Source organism: Pithys albifrons, chromosome 21, assembly GCF_047495875.1.
Source record: "Pithys albifrons albifrons isolate INPA30051 chromosome 21, PitAlb_v1, whole genome shotgun sequence".
Taxonomy (NCBI): domain Eukaryota; kingdom Metazoa; phylum Chordata; class Aves; order Passeriformes; family Thamnophilidae; genus Pithys; species Pithys albifrons.
In genome coordinates, this window is record NC_092478.1 from 889,132 (window position 1) to 902,500 (window position 13,369).

A 13,369-nucleotide genomic window follows, 5' to 3' on the forward strand; every position below is an offset into this window, starting at 1 on the left:
GTTCCCCTCCCTTGGCATGAGCCCTGGGCTTTTCCCTGTGTGCCACCCCCAGTGACATCCTTTTCCCCACAGACAGGGCTGAGGCAGCACCATCTGCTCGAGCAGATGTAACTTTATTTCACAGCCAAGACCTGCACAGGCCCAGCAGAGCTCAGGACTCTCTTGTGGGCTTGAACTCCACTTTGCTTTTCAGCCTCTTTTTTCTGTTCCTTTCCTTCCTCCTCCCCTTCCCACTGGCAGTGGGTACCGGGGATGGAGTGGCCAGCACTGGCTCCCTGCCCAAGCCCCCCTGCACTGGGGCATCACTCAGGATGGTGTTGGATGCTTCCCCCAAGGATGGCAGCAGAGCCTGGGTGCCCTGGCTCACAGAGGGGTCAGCTGGGGCAGCAGCTGCAGGATGGCTCTTCTCAGAAAGGCTTTTCTTTTTCAGACCTTTTCCCTTCTTTTTCTTGTCTTTCTTCTTCCCCTTCCTCTCTTTCTTGGTTGACTTGAGGCCCATCTCAGTGTGATGATCCAAGGGCGGGACTCCTCCCCCCACACCGTGCCATGGGGGGCTCAGAGGGACCTCCCTGGGACTCGCTGCCCGGTCGATGAGCTCCCCCCCAAATTCATAGAGCACCGGCTCCCTGGGCACCGCCACGGCCACCGTGTTGTACACCCGGCACCTGCGGAGGGTGGGAAGGCACCGGGTGAGCTCCCTGGGGCCGGGCTGGGCCGGTCCTGGGGTGGGAGCCACTCACCAGATATACAGGTAGGGCTCCACACACTCCTCCCTGAAGGTGAACTCAAAGCAGGGCACCTGGAGGACGTTAAAGAAGGCCTGGCCCACCACCCGAGAGGCCGTGTCGTTCACCCGCCGCAGGCACTGCTTCAACCTGCCATGGGCAGAGGGGGGTGAGGGGGTGGCACTCCCGGGATGTCGGGGTGCTGTGGGGCTGGGGGGGCACAGAGCCACTCACCTGTGGTCGCAGTCACAGTGGCTGATGGTGTGCCAGCGCAGGTTGCGGTACCCGTAGCGCGCCGTGAAGGGGTGGATGACATGCTGGCAGTGGTCGTGGTCCCGGCAGCACCGATCCGTGTCCCGGTGCTCCCCTGCACCAGCACCACAGTGGGGATGAGACTGGGACTAAGTGGGTCAGGAAAGGGACCGGGACTGGATGGTCTAGGCTGGGATCAGGATGGCAACTGAGAGTGCACAGCACGGGGATGGGGACCAGAATGGGAGCAGGATAGACCACAGACCAGGCTGGGGACAGAGGGTGGATCAAGGCTGAACCAGCATCAAGATGGATTAGTCTTGTGATGGGGACTAGGGAGAGGTGAATTGGGACTGGACTGGGGCAGACAGAGATTTACCTAGCACTGACCTGGGGACTGGGACTGGGTTGGGGTAGAACATCGCAGGGCTGGGAATGGGATGAATGACGTGGGAAGACAGGAAGAGATTGAATTGGAGGGAAGGGATGGGATGGGAAGTGATGGCATGGAGTCGGGAGAGATGGGACGAGTGGGATCGATGTGGATGGGATGGAATGGGGTGGGAAGAAATGGGATGGGAAGATACAGGTAGTAGCGGCCCCGCCGCCCTTACCCAGCTGTTCGTAGCTATCCGCGTTGCTGCCCGCGCCGCACCACAGTGTCCCAGGGTAGGTGAGCCCGCGGCGGGCGCGGGGCCGTCCCGGCGGGGCCGCTCCGGGGGCGGCTGCCAGCGGGAGGAGGAGGAGGAGGCAGAGCAGCCCCGGGGCGCACATGGCACCGCGCCGCTCGCCGCCGTGGGGCCGCCTTATAGAGGGGCGCAGCCCGCCCACGCGGGGCGGCCCGGCACGGCTTGGCACGGCCCGGCACCGTGCGGAGGGTCCCGCGAAGCCGAAGGGCTGGGGCCACTCCTGGAGCCGCGGCACGTCCCGCGCTGGCAGCCCGCGGCGAAGGGGTCACCCCTCCCGGTGGGACCGGCCCCGTTGCTGTGGCAGCGGGTGGGGTGATGTGCCGGGGCCGGTAACGAGCCGGCCCCAAACCCCCGCCCCGTGACGCACCGGCCCCCGCACAGCCCCCGGCCCCGGAGCGGCTCCCACGGAAGGATGCTCCCTGCATCCCTACAGTCCCACCCCATGGATGCTTCCTGCGGCCCTGGGTCCCAGCCCTAGACGCTCCTCTTGTCCCTGTGTCCATCCCGCGGATGTTTCCTGTGGCCCTGCATCCCATCTCATGGGGCCTTTCCCGGGGCAGCCCAGTGCGTGGTGCCCAGCTGGGCTGGCAGCCCACAGGCATTCCCAGCGCGCAGCCAGGGCTGTGTCTCTTGGCCAGCTCCTGGCCTTGGAGCCCATTGGCAATCTGGACACGGCCCTGTGTGCTGGGATGCTGCAGGAGCCAGTGCTCAGCCGGGGATGACAGTGCCTGGGCACCCCACCAGGGATGAGTGTTGCCTCAGAAAATCCCTGTGCTGCCCGAGACCCCCGAGGTGTGCAGGGGAATGCACGGCTGCAGAGCAGCACCCTGAGCATCACCACCCTGAGCATCACCCTGGCTCACTGACCTTTGCACCCATGTGCACCCAAGGCACTGTGCCACCCACACCATGCCCTGTCACTGCTGGCACAGGCAGCTGGTGCTGGAGACACTCCTGTTGAGTGTCAATGTCCCAGCACTGCTGCTCCCCACCACAGCACTGCCCGGCTGGGGCAGCACAGCCCGATGGGGCACATCTCCGGGCTGTGGGAAGGGCTCCTGCCTGGCAGCAGCCCAGGCCCAGCTGGCCAAGGGCACTGGCGGAGGCCCAATACCACGGGCACTGCCCCGCTCAGCTGTCGCTGTTTGTGACGCTCCCCGGGACGGTCCCGCTCGGCTCAGCCTCGCCACCAGCACCCAGGTACAGAGCCCAGACGGGCACGCTGGGCCCCCAGGGTGTCCATGAGTGGGTGTGGGGGGAGACACTGCACCACGGGGAGCCCTGTGAGGACTGCGGGAGGGCATCTCACCCCCTTTACATGCTCAGCACTCGCAGAGCCTGCAGTGCCCACACATGGACCTGTGCCACGTCCCTGCCGCCCGGGAGAAGGGCTGGTACCTGGCGCTGATGGCCCCCAACATCAAGGGTCCCAACTATGCCTGGCTGGACCCCTCCCGGCTCTACTGCCACCCGCAAGTACCCCATGGCTGGGGCAGAGGCACCCGCGGGGGGCCGAGGGCACCGATCGATCTCTGCGGGGCTGCCGGGGCACCCAGCTGTGCCCACAGGCGGGAGGCTGCAGGTGCCCGTGGTGAGCTGTGGGCACCCAGCACCTCTGATCTCCCCCCAGGGCTTGCAGGACTGTGTGGCCGACCTGCTGCAGCCCTTCCAGGGAGATCCCATCGACATGGTGGCTGGCATTGATGCCATGGGCTTCATTCTGGGTGAGTGAGGACACAAGTGAGCACAGGGTCCCCGTGCCTTGCCCAGGCAGGGCCTGATGGGGCTGTGCCCACCCCCAGGTGCTGCCGCTGCAGCCGTGCTGCAGAAAGGCTTCCTGGCCATCCGCAAAGCCGGGCACCTCTGTGTGCAGACACTGGCACAGCCCTACACTGACTACTCGGGCCGAGACAAGGTGATGGAGGTCCGCACCGATGCCATCTCGCCAGGTGAGCCAAGGGTGCTCCCATTTTGGGGGTGCTGCCAGTGTGGCCACCGGGCACTTCTCTAGAGCCTCTGCCCCCTTCAGGTCTGCGCATTCTTCTTGTGGACCAGTGGGTTGAAACTGGGGGCACCATGCGAGCAGCCATTGAGCTGGTGGAGCGGCTGGGGGGGGTCGTTGCAGGTAGGCTTGGGGCACCATGGGGCACACCCTGGATGGGGTGGGAGCACCGTGCCCATAGGCTGGTGCTGAGCCTTTCTGTGTGCCCGCAGGTGTCGCTGCCATCTGCATCGAGGACAGCGCAGGTGGGCGGTGGATCCGGGGGCGCTACAAGTGCTCCCACTGCGTCCCCCCCTGCCTGCAGCCCCGCTTCGACCACCACCAGTTTGGCTGGGACTGATGGGGGCTGGCACCTCCTGTGTGCCCTGCAGCCTCCCAAGGAGTGCAGGGCTGCTGGCTCTGTGGGACAGGATGCCCGAGACACCCACTAGAGATGGAACTCCTTCATGCCAGCCAGCCATCCTCCTTGCTCCATCCTCCCACCTGTCATGAATCTGGGACTGCACCCAGAGACAGGGACACCCACAGCCAGCCCTGGCCCTCTGCCCCACGCTTTTATTAAAAAGCATAAAAAAAGTTTTTATTAAGACAAAAGGGCATCTCCCCCTGCAATCAGTACCTGGGTTTGCATAGCTATGTGAGCCGCATGGGTGCTGCTGCCCACCCTGGCTGGGGGTGCCCAGGCAGGCAGGGAGCCAGGGGGGCTGGGGAGTGGCAGGGACGGCTCCTCGGGGCCGGCCGGGGTCGCCCCTCTTTGGTCCAGAGGTGTGAGTGTGGGGGGCCCAGGGGGTGCGTCCTCACTGGCAGCACTTGGGTTTCTTGCGGGGAGTCGACAGGTACAGGTCGCTCTCATTGCTGCTGATCCCTGAGGAACAGGGAAAGGAGGGAGGGTGGGTGGGTGGGTGGGTGGGTGGGCGATCAGGGGGCACCCCCGTGGGGCCCATGTGGGGTACTCACGCACGGTGTCGCCGATCCTGCGGGTGCTGCTGCGCTCCAGCTCGGCCAACACGCTGCTCTCGAAGGTCAGGGCCGCCACACGGAAGAAGAAATCCCGCACGTTCTCCCCTGCCCCAGGATGAGACCCCCGGAGCGTCCCCTCACCCACTGGACACCGGGATCTGCATCCCCCCCTGCTCCCGGGACCCACCAGTGAGTGAGGAGACAGCCCAGTACTCCGCCTGCATCTCCTGGGCCACCCTGAGCGCGTCCTTCTCCATCAGGCTGTACTGCGCCGGCGTCTGCCAACCGAGCCAGGGCTGCGGGTGACGGGACAGCCCCGCTGAGCCAGGGTGCAGTTCGCCCGTGGGGAGGGGGACACACTCACACTCAGATCCTTCTTGGAGCCCACCAAGAAGAGGATCACGTTGGATGGGTCGTTCTCCTTCAGGGCATCAGCCAACCACTGCCTGTGGGCGCCACTGTCACTGGCTGGTGGCCAAGCTTGTTGGCACACAAAAGCACTGCCAGCAGCTGTGGCCCCTGCCCAGGTCTCCCCTCTCCATCCATCCCCAGAGCCCCCCATGTTTGTTCCCAGTCCCACCTGGGCCCTTTGGCCACACGTCACCTACCGTGTGTGCTCCAGGGATGCCACATCATTGACATCGAAGACAATCACGATGGCTGCGGTGGGAAGGAGGGGTGAGATGGGGACAGGGACAGTGAGACAGAGACATGGGGTGTGGTGGGACCTCACCTTGTGCTCCCCTGTAGTAGGTGGAGGCGATGCACTTGAAGCGCTCCTGGCCAGCCGTGTCCCACCTGGGGGCAGCAGGAGGTGAGGGGGGCACAGGGGGCGTGGGCTGGGCTGGGCTGGGCTGGGCTGGGGGTTACTCACAGCTGAAGGCTGAAGGGCACCCCCAGCACCTCAAACCGCTCCATCTCGAAATCCACCCCGATGGTCGCCTTGTAGTTCTTGTCAAATGTGTCCTTGCAAAAGCTGGGGGAGGTCAGGGGGGTCAGCAGCCCCCAGCCCCCCTCCAAACCCTGGTGGCTTGGTGCCCTCTGCCCTGGGGAGCTCAGCACCAGTGCCCTCTGCCATGGGGGGGCTCAGCACCAGTGCCCTCTGCCCTGGGGGGGCTCAGCACCAGTGCCCTCTGCCCTGGGGAGCTCAGCACCAGTGCCCTCTGCCCTGGGGGGGCTCAGTACCAGTGCCCAGCCAGAGCTGGGCTCAGCACCAGTGCCCTCTGCCCTGGGGAGCTCAGCACCAGTGCCCTCTGCCCTGGGGGGGGCTCAGCACCAGTGCCCTCTGCCCTGGGGGGGCTCAGCACCAGTGCCCTCTGCCCTGGGAGAGCTCAGCACCAGTGCCCTCTGCCCTGGGGGGGCTCAGCACCAGTGCCCTCTGCCCTGGGGGGGCTCAGCACCAGTGCCCTCTGCCCTGGGAGAGCTCAGCACCAGTGCCCTCTGCTCTGGGGGGGCTCAGCACCAGTGCCCTCTGCCCTGGGGGGGCTCAGTACCAGTGCCCAGCCAGAGCTGGGCTCAGCCCGAGGTGCTGCCGCCCTTGGGTGGAGGGGGAGTCGCTTCCCCTGCCCCCTCCCTCCCTCCCCTCTCCAGGGCTCCTGTTACCGGTTGATCAGGCAAGTCTTCCCCACTGAAAGGTCTCCCACCACGATGATCTTGGAGATCTTAAAGCTGCAGCGAGGGGGATGCCCAGCTCAGCAGTGCGGAGGGTCCCCCGTGCCCACCCGACTGGGACTGGGGGCACAGGAGCTCGTGGGGTGGGGACACATCATGGCACAGCCCCCCGTGTCCCCCCATGCTCCCCCTTGTCTCCCACGTCCCACCCCGTGTCCCCCCGTGTTCTCCCGTGTCCCCCTGTGTTCCCCTCGTGTTCTCTCATGTCCCCCCCCGTGTCTCCCCCTCTTCCCCCCGTGTCTCCCCCTCTGTTCCCCCCGTGTCTCCCCGTGTCTCCCCCTCTTCCCCCCGTGTCTCCCCGTGTCCCCCTCTGTTCCCCCCGTGTCTCCCCCTCTTCCCCCCGTGTCTCCCCGTGTCCCCCTCTGTTCCCCCCGTGTCTCCCCGTGTCTCCCCCTCTTCCCCCCGTGTCTCCCCCTCTTCCCCCCGTGTCTCCCCGTGTCCCCCTCTGTCCCCCCCGTGTCTCCCCGTGTCCCCCTCTGTTCCCCCCGTGTCTCCCCGTGTCTCCCCCTCTTCCCCCCGTGTCTCCCCGTGTCTCCCCCTCTTCCCCCCGTGTCTCCCCGTGTCTCCCCCTCTGTTCCCCCCGTGTCTCCCCGTGTCCCCCTCTGTTCCCCCGTGTCCCCCCCGCTCCGCATTCCAGCGCTGTGACGCAGGGCTCGCTCGGGGGCAGCGCCGGTCGCCACGCGGCGCCCACGCCGGGGACCCCCCCCCCGCGCTCGGCGGGACCGCGGGGCCCTCGCCATCGCCCCCGCCCCGCGCTCGGGACCCCGGCCCCGGGACTCACCCCACGGTGCCGGTGCGCTGCTCCTGGCAGGCGCTGCCCACGGTGGGGTGGAAGGCGGGGCGGGTGTGCAGGGCGGCCTCTTTCCGAAAGCACTGCGGGGGCACAAAGGGGGGCACGAAGGGGGGCACAAAGGGGGCTCCGGCGTGACCGCGGGGGGCGCTCGGCGGGGCCGCCCCGGTCCCCGTGTCCCCCCGCTCACCGGGGGCAGGCCGGCGATCACCCTGTCCCTGCGGACCGGAGCCAGCACGTTCATCGTCCCGGGGGTCTCCGAGGCGCGGGGGTGGCCGGGGGGGGAGCGAGAGTGGGACAAGGATGGCTGCGAGCCCTGGGGACAGAGAGCGGGGAGTGGCGATGTCCCCGTGTCACAGCCGTCCCCACGCACAGCACCCCAGAGCGTCGCTGTCCCGCTGTCCCCGTGTCCCCACGCGGGGCTGTCCCCTTATCCCAACAGCCTCCACTTGCCCAGGACGTGCCTGTCCTGCTGTCCTGACTCTCCCCGCACCCCAAGGGCGGCTGTCCCAGCCTCAGCCACCTCGAGCCGTGGCTGTCCCCACCTCCTGGGGGCAGCTGTCGCCTTGTCTCAGCTGCCCCCACATCCCAACCAGCCCCACATCCCAAGGGTGCTGTCCCAGGGCATCACTGTCCCGACGTGTGGCTGTCTCACGTCCCCATGTCCCCCCATCCCCGTGTCCCCCATCCCCACCGTGCCATCCCAGGCCACCGCTGTCCCCATGTCCCCCCATCCCCGTGTCCCCCGATCCCCGCCTGTCCCGCCGCCACATCCCAGCCCGAGCCCGAGCCCTCCCCGCCCCGTCTGTGTCCCCACGGCGGGGGAACGAAGCGGGGCGTCCCCGTTACCGCGACCCTCCCAACTTCGGTAGCGCTTCTCGGTGCTGCACGCCCCAGTCCCGGAGGAACCGGCGTCGTGGCCCCTCCCACGCCCCCCACGGGGGCACGGGGGGCGTGGGAGGGGCCAGGACGCCGGTTCCTCCGGGGCTGGGGTGTTGCGCTGCCATCCGCACAGTGGGACCCCAACAGTCCCCCGCCACCCCGGGGCTCGTCCCGGTCCCCCCGCCACGACGCCGGGGCGGGCAGCGCCGCGCCAGACTACAACTCCCATGATGCTCCACGGCGCGGCCACCACCGCGCATGCGCAGCGCCGCCAAACTGCAAGTACTACCACTACCGTCATGCTTTGGGGATGTCGCGAGAGTTGGGGTAACGGGGTGACGGGGGTGCGGCGCTGTTCGCGCGAGATTTGGCGCTATAAGCCCGTGCGGCGCGGGGCGGGAGACCCCTTTCGGCTTCCGCCTGGCCAAGATGGCGCCCAAGGCGAAGAAGGAGGGTGAGGGCCCGGGCGGTGGGTCCGTGCGGGGGGCTCGGGGAGGCGTCAGCGCCCCTGCAGCGTGCGGGTGTATGCGGAGGGTGCGGGCTGAGCGGGGCGGCGGGGCCGAGGCGGGGCCGCGGCGCGGGGCTGGGCGCGGGCACGTGGAGGTGGCGGGACAGGCCTGGCCCGTTCTCTGAGGGGAGTGGGGTTTGTTTGTCCCCGTCTCGGGGCCGGGATTCGTGGGTAGAGGAGGAATAAGTGGCTCTTAGCGCTCGGAAAGGGGGTTATTTTTAGGGGGAGGAGGGGAGCCTTGAAGCCCGTGGGGCGTCCTGGGGTTCGGCCGGGGTGGGTGAGGCCCAGCCCGCTGAGGGGGGAGCGCGGCCTGCCCCGCACACCGGGCGGTGCTGAGCGAGCTGGCCCCGCAGCTGTGCCTCCGAAGACAGAGGCGAAGGCAAAGGCGCTGAAGGCCAAGAAGGCTGTTCTAAAGGGGGTGCACAGCCACAAGAAGAAGAAGATCCGCACGTCGCCCACATTCCGCAGGCCCAAGACCCTGCGGCTGCGCAGGCAGCCCAAGTACCCCCGGAAGAGCGCCCCGCGGAGAAACAAGTACGTGTGGGGTGGTGAGCTCTGCCCTGCTGCGGGCTTTGGGCCGTGGGAGCGGCCCCGGGGGTGGCCGCGGTGGGGACCTCCCTCTCCCTCGGTGCCAGGCGGAGATCTTGGCAGTGGGCTCAGCCTCGTTGGGGGCAGAGAGCTCGGAGGCTGTTGGGGGTGCAGGTGATGATTCCAAGCGACCAAAGCCTGAGAGTTTGTGATTATAACTTTCTTTGGCGACTGATGCACCCCAGAGAAAGCCCCTGCAGTGCAGAGGAGCACCTGCCAGCCCTCTGTTCAGCACTGGGTCTCTCCTGCAGGCTGGACCATTACGCCATTATCAAGTTCCCTCTGACCACAGAATCGGCGATGAAGAAGATCGAGGATAACAACACCCTGGTGTTCATTGTCGATGTCAAGGCAAACAAGCACCAGATCAAACAGGCTGTGAAAAAGCTCTATGATATCGATGTGGCCAAGGTCAACACACTGATTAGGTGAGCAGGGGGAAAACCGGGTCCCTGGGGGTGTAAAGTGCTTCAAAAGAAGCAGATTTGAGCTGAAAGTGGGAGTGTGGGAGTTTGAGCAGCTGTGGGGACTCATGGGAGGGGTGAGATAAAGTTGTGCAGTGATGTCTTCTCCAGGACGAGAGGAAACAGCCTCGACCTGTGCCAGGGGAGGGTCATGAAGAGGAATTCCTTCATGGAAAGAGTTGGTAACCACTGGCAGTGCTGCCCAGGGGGTGGTGGAGTCCCCATCCCTGCAGGTGTTCAGGAAATGACTGGACATGGTCCACTTGTCAGAGTGGTGATTGGCCTTGAGGTTACACTTGATGAACTGAGAGGTCTGTTCCAAGCTAATGATTCTGTGATTTCAGTGTCAGAAGGTTGGAGATGTGCAGGTTGTGAGGGAGCACAGCTTGGAGGACGTGGGGGGTGTTGGCACACACAGGGTTGGCCTCATCAGGGGGCCCTTCTGACACCGGGGGGTCCTGTGCAAGTGATGTAAACTTTGATTCCACTGAGTGCCTGATGTTTCCAAAGGAACCACTGATGCACATGGAAGGGTGGGGAGGTGGGGCAGGGGGAGCAGGTGCCTGTGCTGATGGTTCCTGCTCCCTGCAGGCCTGATGGGGAGAAGAAGGCCTATGTCAGACTGGCTCCAGACTACGATGCGCTGGATGTGGCCAACAAGGTGAGACATCTTGGAAGCTTTGCAGCTCCCTGGCAGCTGTCTGGGCTCCCTGCACTGATTGTTCTTGGTGTGCATGTGAGGTGCTTGTGCCTCAGGTGTGGTGGCACTTCAGTGCCCTCGCGAGCTCGGCCACTCTCTGTGTCTGCTCCAGGTGGCAGGAGGCAGAGGTGGCACAAACTGGAGTAGGGGAATGTTCAAGGGTCACTGGAGTAACAGTGCACAGAGATGTGTAAGGCTTTTGGACAGGTCTGGGAGGAAGTTGTCAGCAGAGGACAGGAGTCCTGGGGAGATGCAGCTGTGGCAGCAATGCCTACAATGGAGGCTCTGCCTTTCTGCCCCCACAACATCTGTTTTAACATCCTTTGCTTCTTTCCAGATTGGAATCATCTAAACTGCATCTGCCGAGGACTGTACAGACGTAATAATAAAACTTGTTACACCACCGAGGGCTCTTGTGTTTTGTGACAGCACAGCCAGTGTGAGAGAGCACCCAGCAAACTGGGGGGTCACTGTGGTGCAGGGGGCTCCTCCCTCTGTCCCTGCAGTGGGTGGGCACAGCCAGCTGCTCCCTGGCAGGCAGTGCTGTGCTCAGGGGCTCTCTGGGACCACTCCCCTTTGCTGTGGGTGAACAGGAGGTGAAACCTCCCCCAGATCTCAAATATCTCTATTTAACCAAGAACTCTGCTGTGTTCCAGCATATCCTTGCACAGTGTGATTAGGAGGGGTTTGTGAACAGTGTTTTCAGTGTCCTGTGTCTCTTCCTTGTGGAGCAGACCATGGGAGGTAGGTGGTAACCACAACAAAAGCTGTCAGTGGCTCAGATCTGGCCAGGGGAGCTCTCACACCGATTTCCAAGTGTATCAGCTCTTTGCTTATGCTGCAGGTTCACTTGAAGCCCTCATGCCAATCCAGCAGCAGTGGCTTTGTGGTTTTTTCTGGCACAATCTCTGCTCCATGTGCTGCAGTGTGTGAGTTCTGCTGTTGCTGTTCCTCACAGGGTTCACTGTCCCCAGGGCTGTTTCCAAAAGCTGCTCTTTCTCCCTCTGCAGTGTTTGGCTTTAAGTGTGTAGATAAACAGGCTTTTAGAATGCTTGGAGTCAGTAGAACATGGAGCACTGGGTGAGAATTACAGAGAAGCCTTCAGGTGTACTTGAGCTTAAGTTTGTGTAGTTAGTCTTGACTGAGAGATGATGAAAGGTGTGACCAAGTATCGATTGGAGTGGCTGAGCTCTTGAGCAGTGGGACACGGAGTTCCTTGTGGCCTCTTGTGGAGAGTGTTGGATTCCCCGGCCGTGCTTTGCAGTGTGAAGGATGGTGGTGGTGAATGGCAAAGGGGAGTTGCTCTTGGGTCTTGGGGGTGAAAAATCTTTGCTGGGTTGTGTGGTCTTGGGTTTGACACCCCTCACGTGAGCTCAGGGGAGGCAGGAGGTGCTCCCTGCCTGCTCTAAAAGATGAGAAACTCTTGGAGGGAGTCCTGCTGCTTCCCTGTGTGCTTGCCAGGCACCAGCCCAACGCCCTGCTTATGGATGGGCAGCTGCAGGGCCCCCTCAAGAAGGATGTGAGGGGAGAGATGTCCCTCTCCTAGCAAAGCCAGTGTCACTGCTGGGTATGGAGAGCCAGGATATGCAACAGCAAGAGACTGGGAGGGATTCCACATCAGCATGACTTGCATTCAGCCCTGACCTTGCCTCAGCTCAGCCTGGTGCCTGCTGCCCTGGCACTGCACTTGCCTCTTGCTGCTGGTTGGCAGCTGGCCTGGTCCACAGCTGCCCCTCTCAGGACAGCTCTGCACTGCTGGGAGATGCTCCCCCTGGAAGCCAGGGAATGGTGGGGATCTGTGCTCGCTGCCTCGGGAAGCTTTGTCATGCCTGGCCCTTCCACACTGTTTTAAGGACAGTAGAAGCATGGGCTGGTGATCTGAGCCTGTGACCTGCTGGGCCAGAGCTGTGTCTGCTCCATTGTGGAGAGCCAAGGGGAAAGGGGCAGCAAGTGGGGTGAGGAGGAACTAAGATTTCAGCTTGATCGTGCAGGGTAGTTGCAGAGGGAATCAGTGCAGAGGGGCCACAGGGCTTAAGCTGCAGCTGGAAGTCACTGCTGTCTGGATGTGCTGCTGAGGATGAGCTGTGCCCTGCCAGGGCTGCTGAGCTCCTGCTCCGAGCAAGGAGGGAACGAGGCAGTGGATTTGGAGCTGGCAAAGGTCCCTGCCCACAGAGTGTCCCTGGGTATCATGTCCCCTGTTCAGCTGCCAGGCTGTTCCTGGCACACAACCCCTGTGCCCATCACGATGGTGCACACGAGGGAGTCACAGCAGGATCCTGACCCTGTGGGGTGTTTCCCAGCTCTCTGGAGGGAAAGGTGATTCCCTCACTGCTTCCCCTTCAGCACCAACTTATTTCAGCCGTGAGGCCTGTTCCTGCCTGAGCTGGGCTGGTGAGGGGGTGGGTGGGACAGATCCTGCCCAGAGAAGGGACTGGGCAGGAATCTGTCTGAGCTTCACCACTAATGCCGATCTGGTGCAATCCCAGAGCTGTCATATCAGCAGGATTTGCCTCCCTGATGCTCTGGTGATCCCCAGGACCAGCCGGGCCAGTTCTGGCCTCATTCCCCCAGGGAGCTGAACAGCCTCTCTCCTGCCATTGTTCTGGGGTGGCTCCTGGAGCCATGCTGGTCCTGCGGCTGCAGGAGAGGGCCCAGTACACTCCTGGGGCAGCAGCTGCACTGTGCTGGAGGAGGTTGCTCCAGGGGGATGCAAGCATGCAGCAGAGTTCCAGGAAGAGCCCGTGGCCTCACACGGCTTTTCCATGCCAGCTCCACTTCACGTGGCTGCTGCGTGAGTCATGCAGGCTCCCTGCTGCCACAAGGCTTGGTACCTCTCCTGGCTCCCTTCAACTGTTCCCTGCACAGCCCTGGGTCTCTGGAAGAGCACGGGAGTGAGGAACAGGAGGGGAACTGATCCATGTGAGGGATGAGGTCTTGCTGTTAATGGCTCAGCTGGGCTGGCCGGAACCAACAGGCTGGAGTGCATCCCTGGAGGGTCCCTAGAACAAAGTGGGCTGCAGAAGTGTCCCATCTCCCTCCCTGAGGCCTGCCAGCCCTCCGGCTGGGAACGGGGCACATCCTCTCCTATAGCCCTGCCAGGCAGTCTCTCCCTGCCCCAGGAGAGTCCCTGCCCTGCTG

At 64.0% G+C, this 13,369-nt stretch overlaps 4 protein-coding genes and 2 non-coding genes across 6 annotated transcripts; 4 read left to right on the forward strand and 2 right to left on the reverse strand.

Moving 5' to 3' along the window:
- Window positions 1-94: 94 nt before the first annotated feature.
- On the reverse strand, window positions 95-1,931 carry PROCA1 (protein interacting with cyclin A1). Its single transcript, XM_071575065.1, has 4 exons — window positions 1,592-1,931; window positions 960-1,092; window positions 741-875; window positions 95-665 (listed from the first exon to the last, which is right to left on the reverse strand). The coding sequence occupies exons 1-4, from the start codon at window positions 1,749-1,751 to the stop codon at window positions 152-154; spliced, it is 942 nt and encodes a 313-aa protein (XP_071431166.1). The 5' UTR covers window positions 1,752-1,931; the 3' UTR covers window positions 95-151.
- An 864-nt stretch (window positions 1,932-2,795) lies between these two features.
- On the forward strand, window positions 2,796-4,256 carry LOC139681469 (adenine phosphoribosyltransferase-like). The gene is made up of 6 exons (XM_071574872.1): window positions 2,796-2,866; window positions 2,993-3,142; window positions 3,297-3,390; window positions 3,469-3,615; window positions 3,696-3,791; window positions 3,881-4,256. The coding sequence occupies exons 2-6, from the start codon at window positions 3,020-3,022 to the stop codon at window positions 4,006-4,008; spliced, it is 588 nt and encodes a 195-aa protein (XP_071430973.1). The 5' UTR covers window positions 2,796-2,866; window positions 2,993-3,019; the 3' UTR covers window positions 4,009-4,256.
- Window positions 4,257-4,366: 110 nt separating this feature from the next.
- Window positions 4,367-8,020, reverse strand: RAB34 (RAB34, member RAS oncogene family). Its single transcript, XM_071574871.1, has 11 exons — window positions 7,939-8,020; window positions 7,280-7,405; window positions 7,081-7,172; window positions 6,231-6,296; window positions 5,503-5,604; window positions 5,362-5,426; window positions 5,237-5,288; window positions 4,993-5,074; window positions 4,816-4,906; window positions 4,626-4,733; window positions 4,367-4,533 (listed from the first exon to the last, which is right to left on the reverse strand). Exons 2-11 carry the CDS (start codon window positions 7,331-7,333, stop codon window positions 4,466-4,468), a joined length of 780 nt encoding a protein of 259 aa, XP_071430972.1. The 5' UTR covers window positions 7,334-7,405; window positions 7,939-8,020; the 3' UTR covers window positions 4,367-4,465.
- A 317-nt stretch (window positions 8,021-8,337) lies between these two features.
- RPL23A (ribosomal protein L23a) lies at window positions 8,338-10,634 on the forward strand. Its single transcript, XM_071574884.1, has 5 exons — window positions 8,338-8,425; window positions 8,833-9,013; window positions 9,319-9,495; window positions 10,123-10,192; window positions 10,569-10,634. The coding sequence occupies exons 1-5, from the start codon at window positions 8,401-8,403 to the stop codon at window positions 10,581-10,583; spliced, it is 468 nt and encodes a 155-aa protein (XP_071430985.1). The 5' UTR covers window positions 8,338-8,400; the 3' UTR covers window positions 10,584-10,634.
- On the forward strand, window positions 9,175-9,248 carry LOC139681774 (small nucleolar RNA Z17). The gene has a single exon (XR_011699551.1). It is a non-coding gene; the product is annotated as a small nucleolar RNA Z17 (small nucleolar RNA).
- On the forward strand, window positions 9,992-10,056 carry LOC139681773 (small nucleolar RNA SNORD42). Its single transcript, XR_011699550.1, has one exon. It is a non-coding gene; the product is annotated as a small nucleolar RNA SNORD42 (small nucleolar RNA).
- Window positions 10,635-13,369: the final 2,735 nt, after the last annotated feature.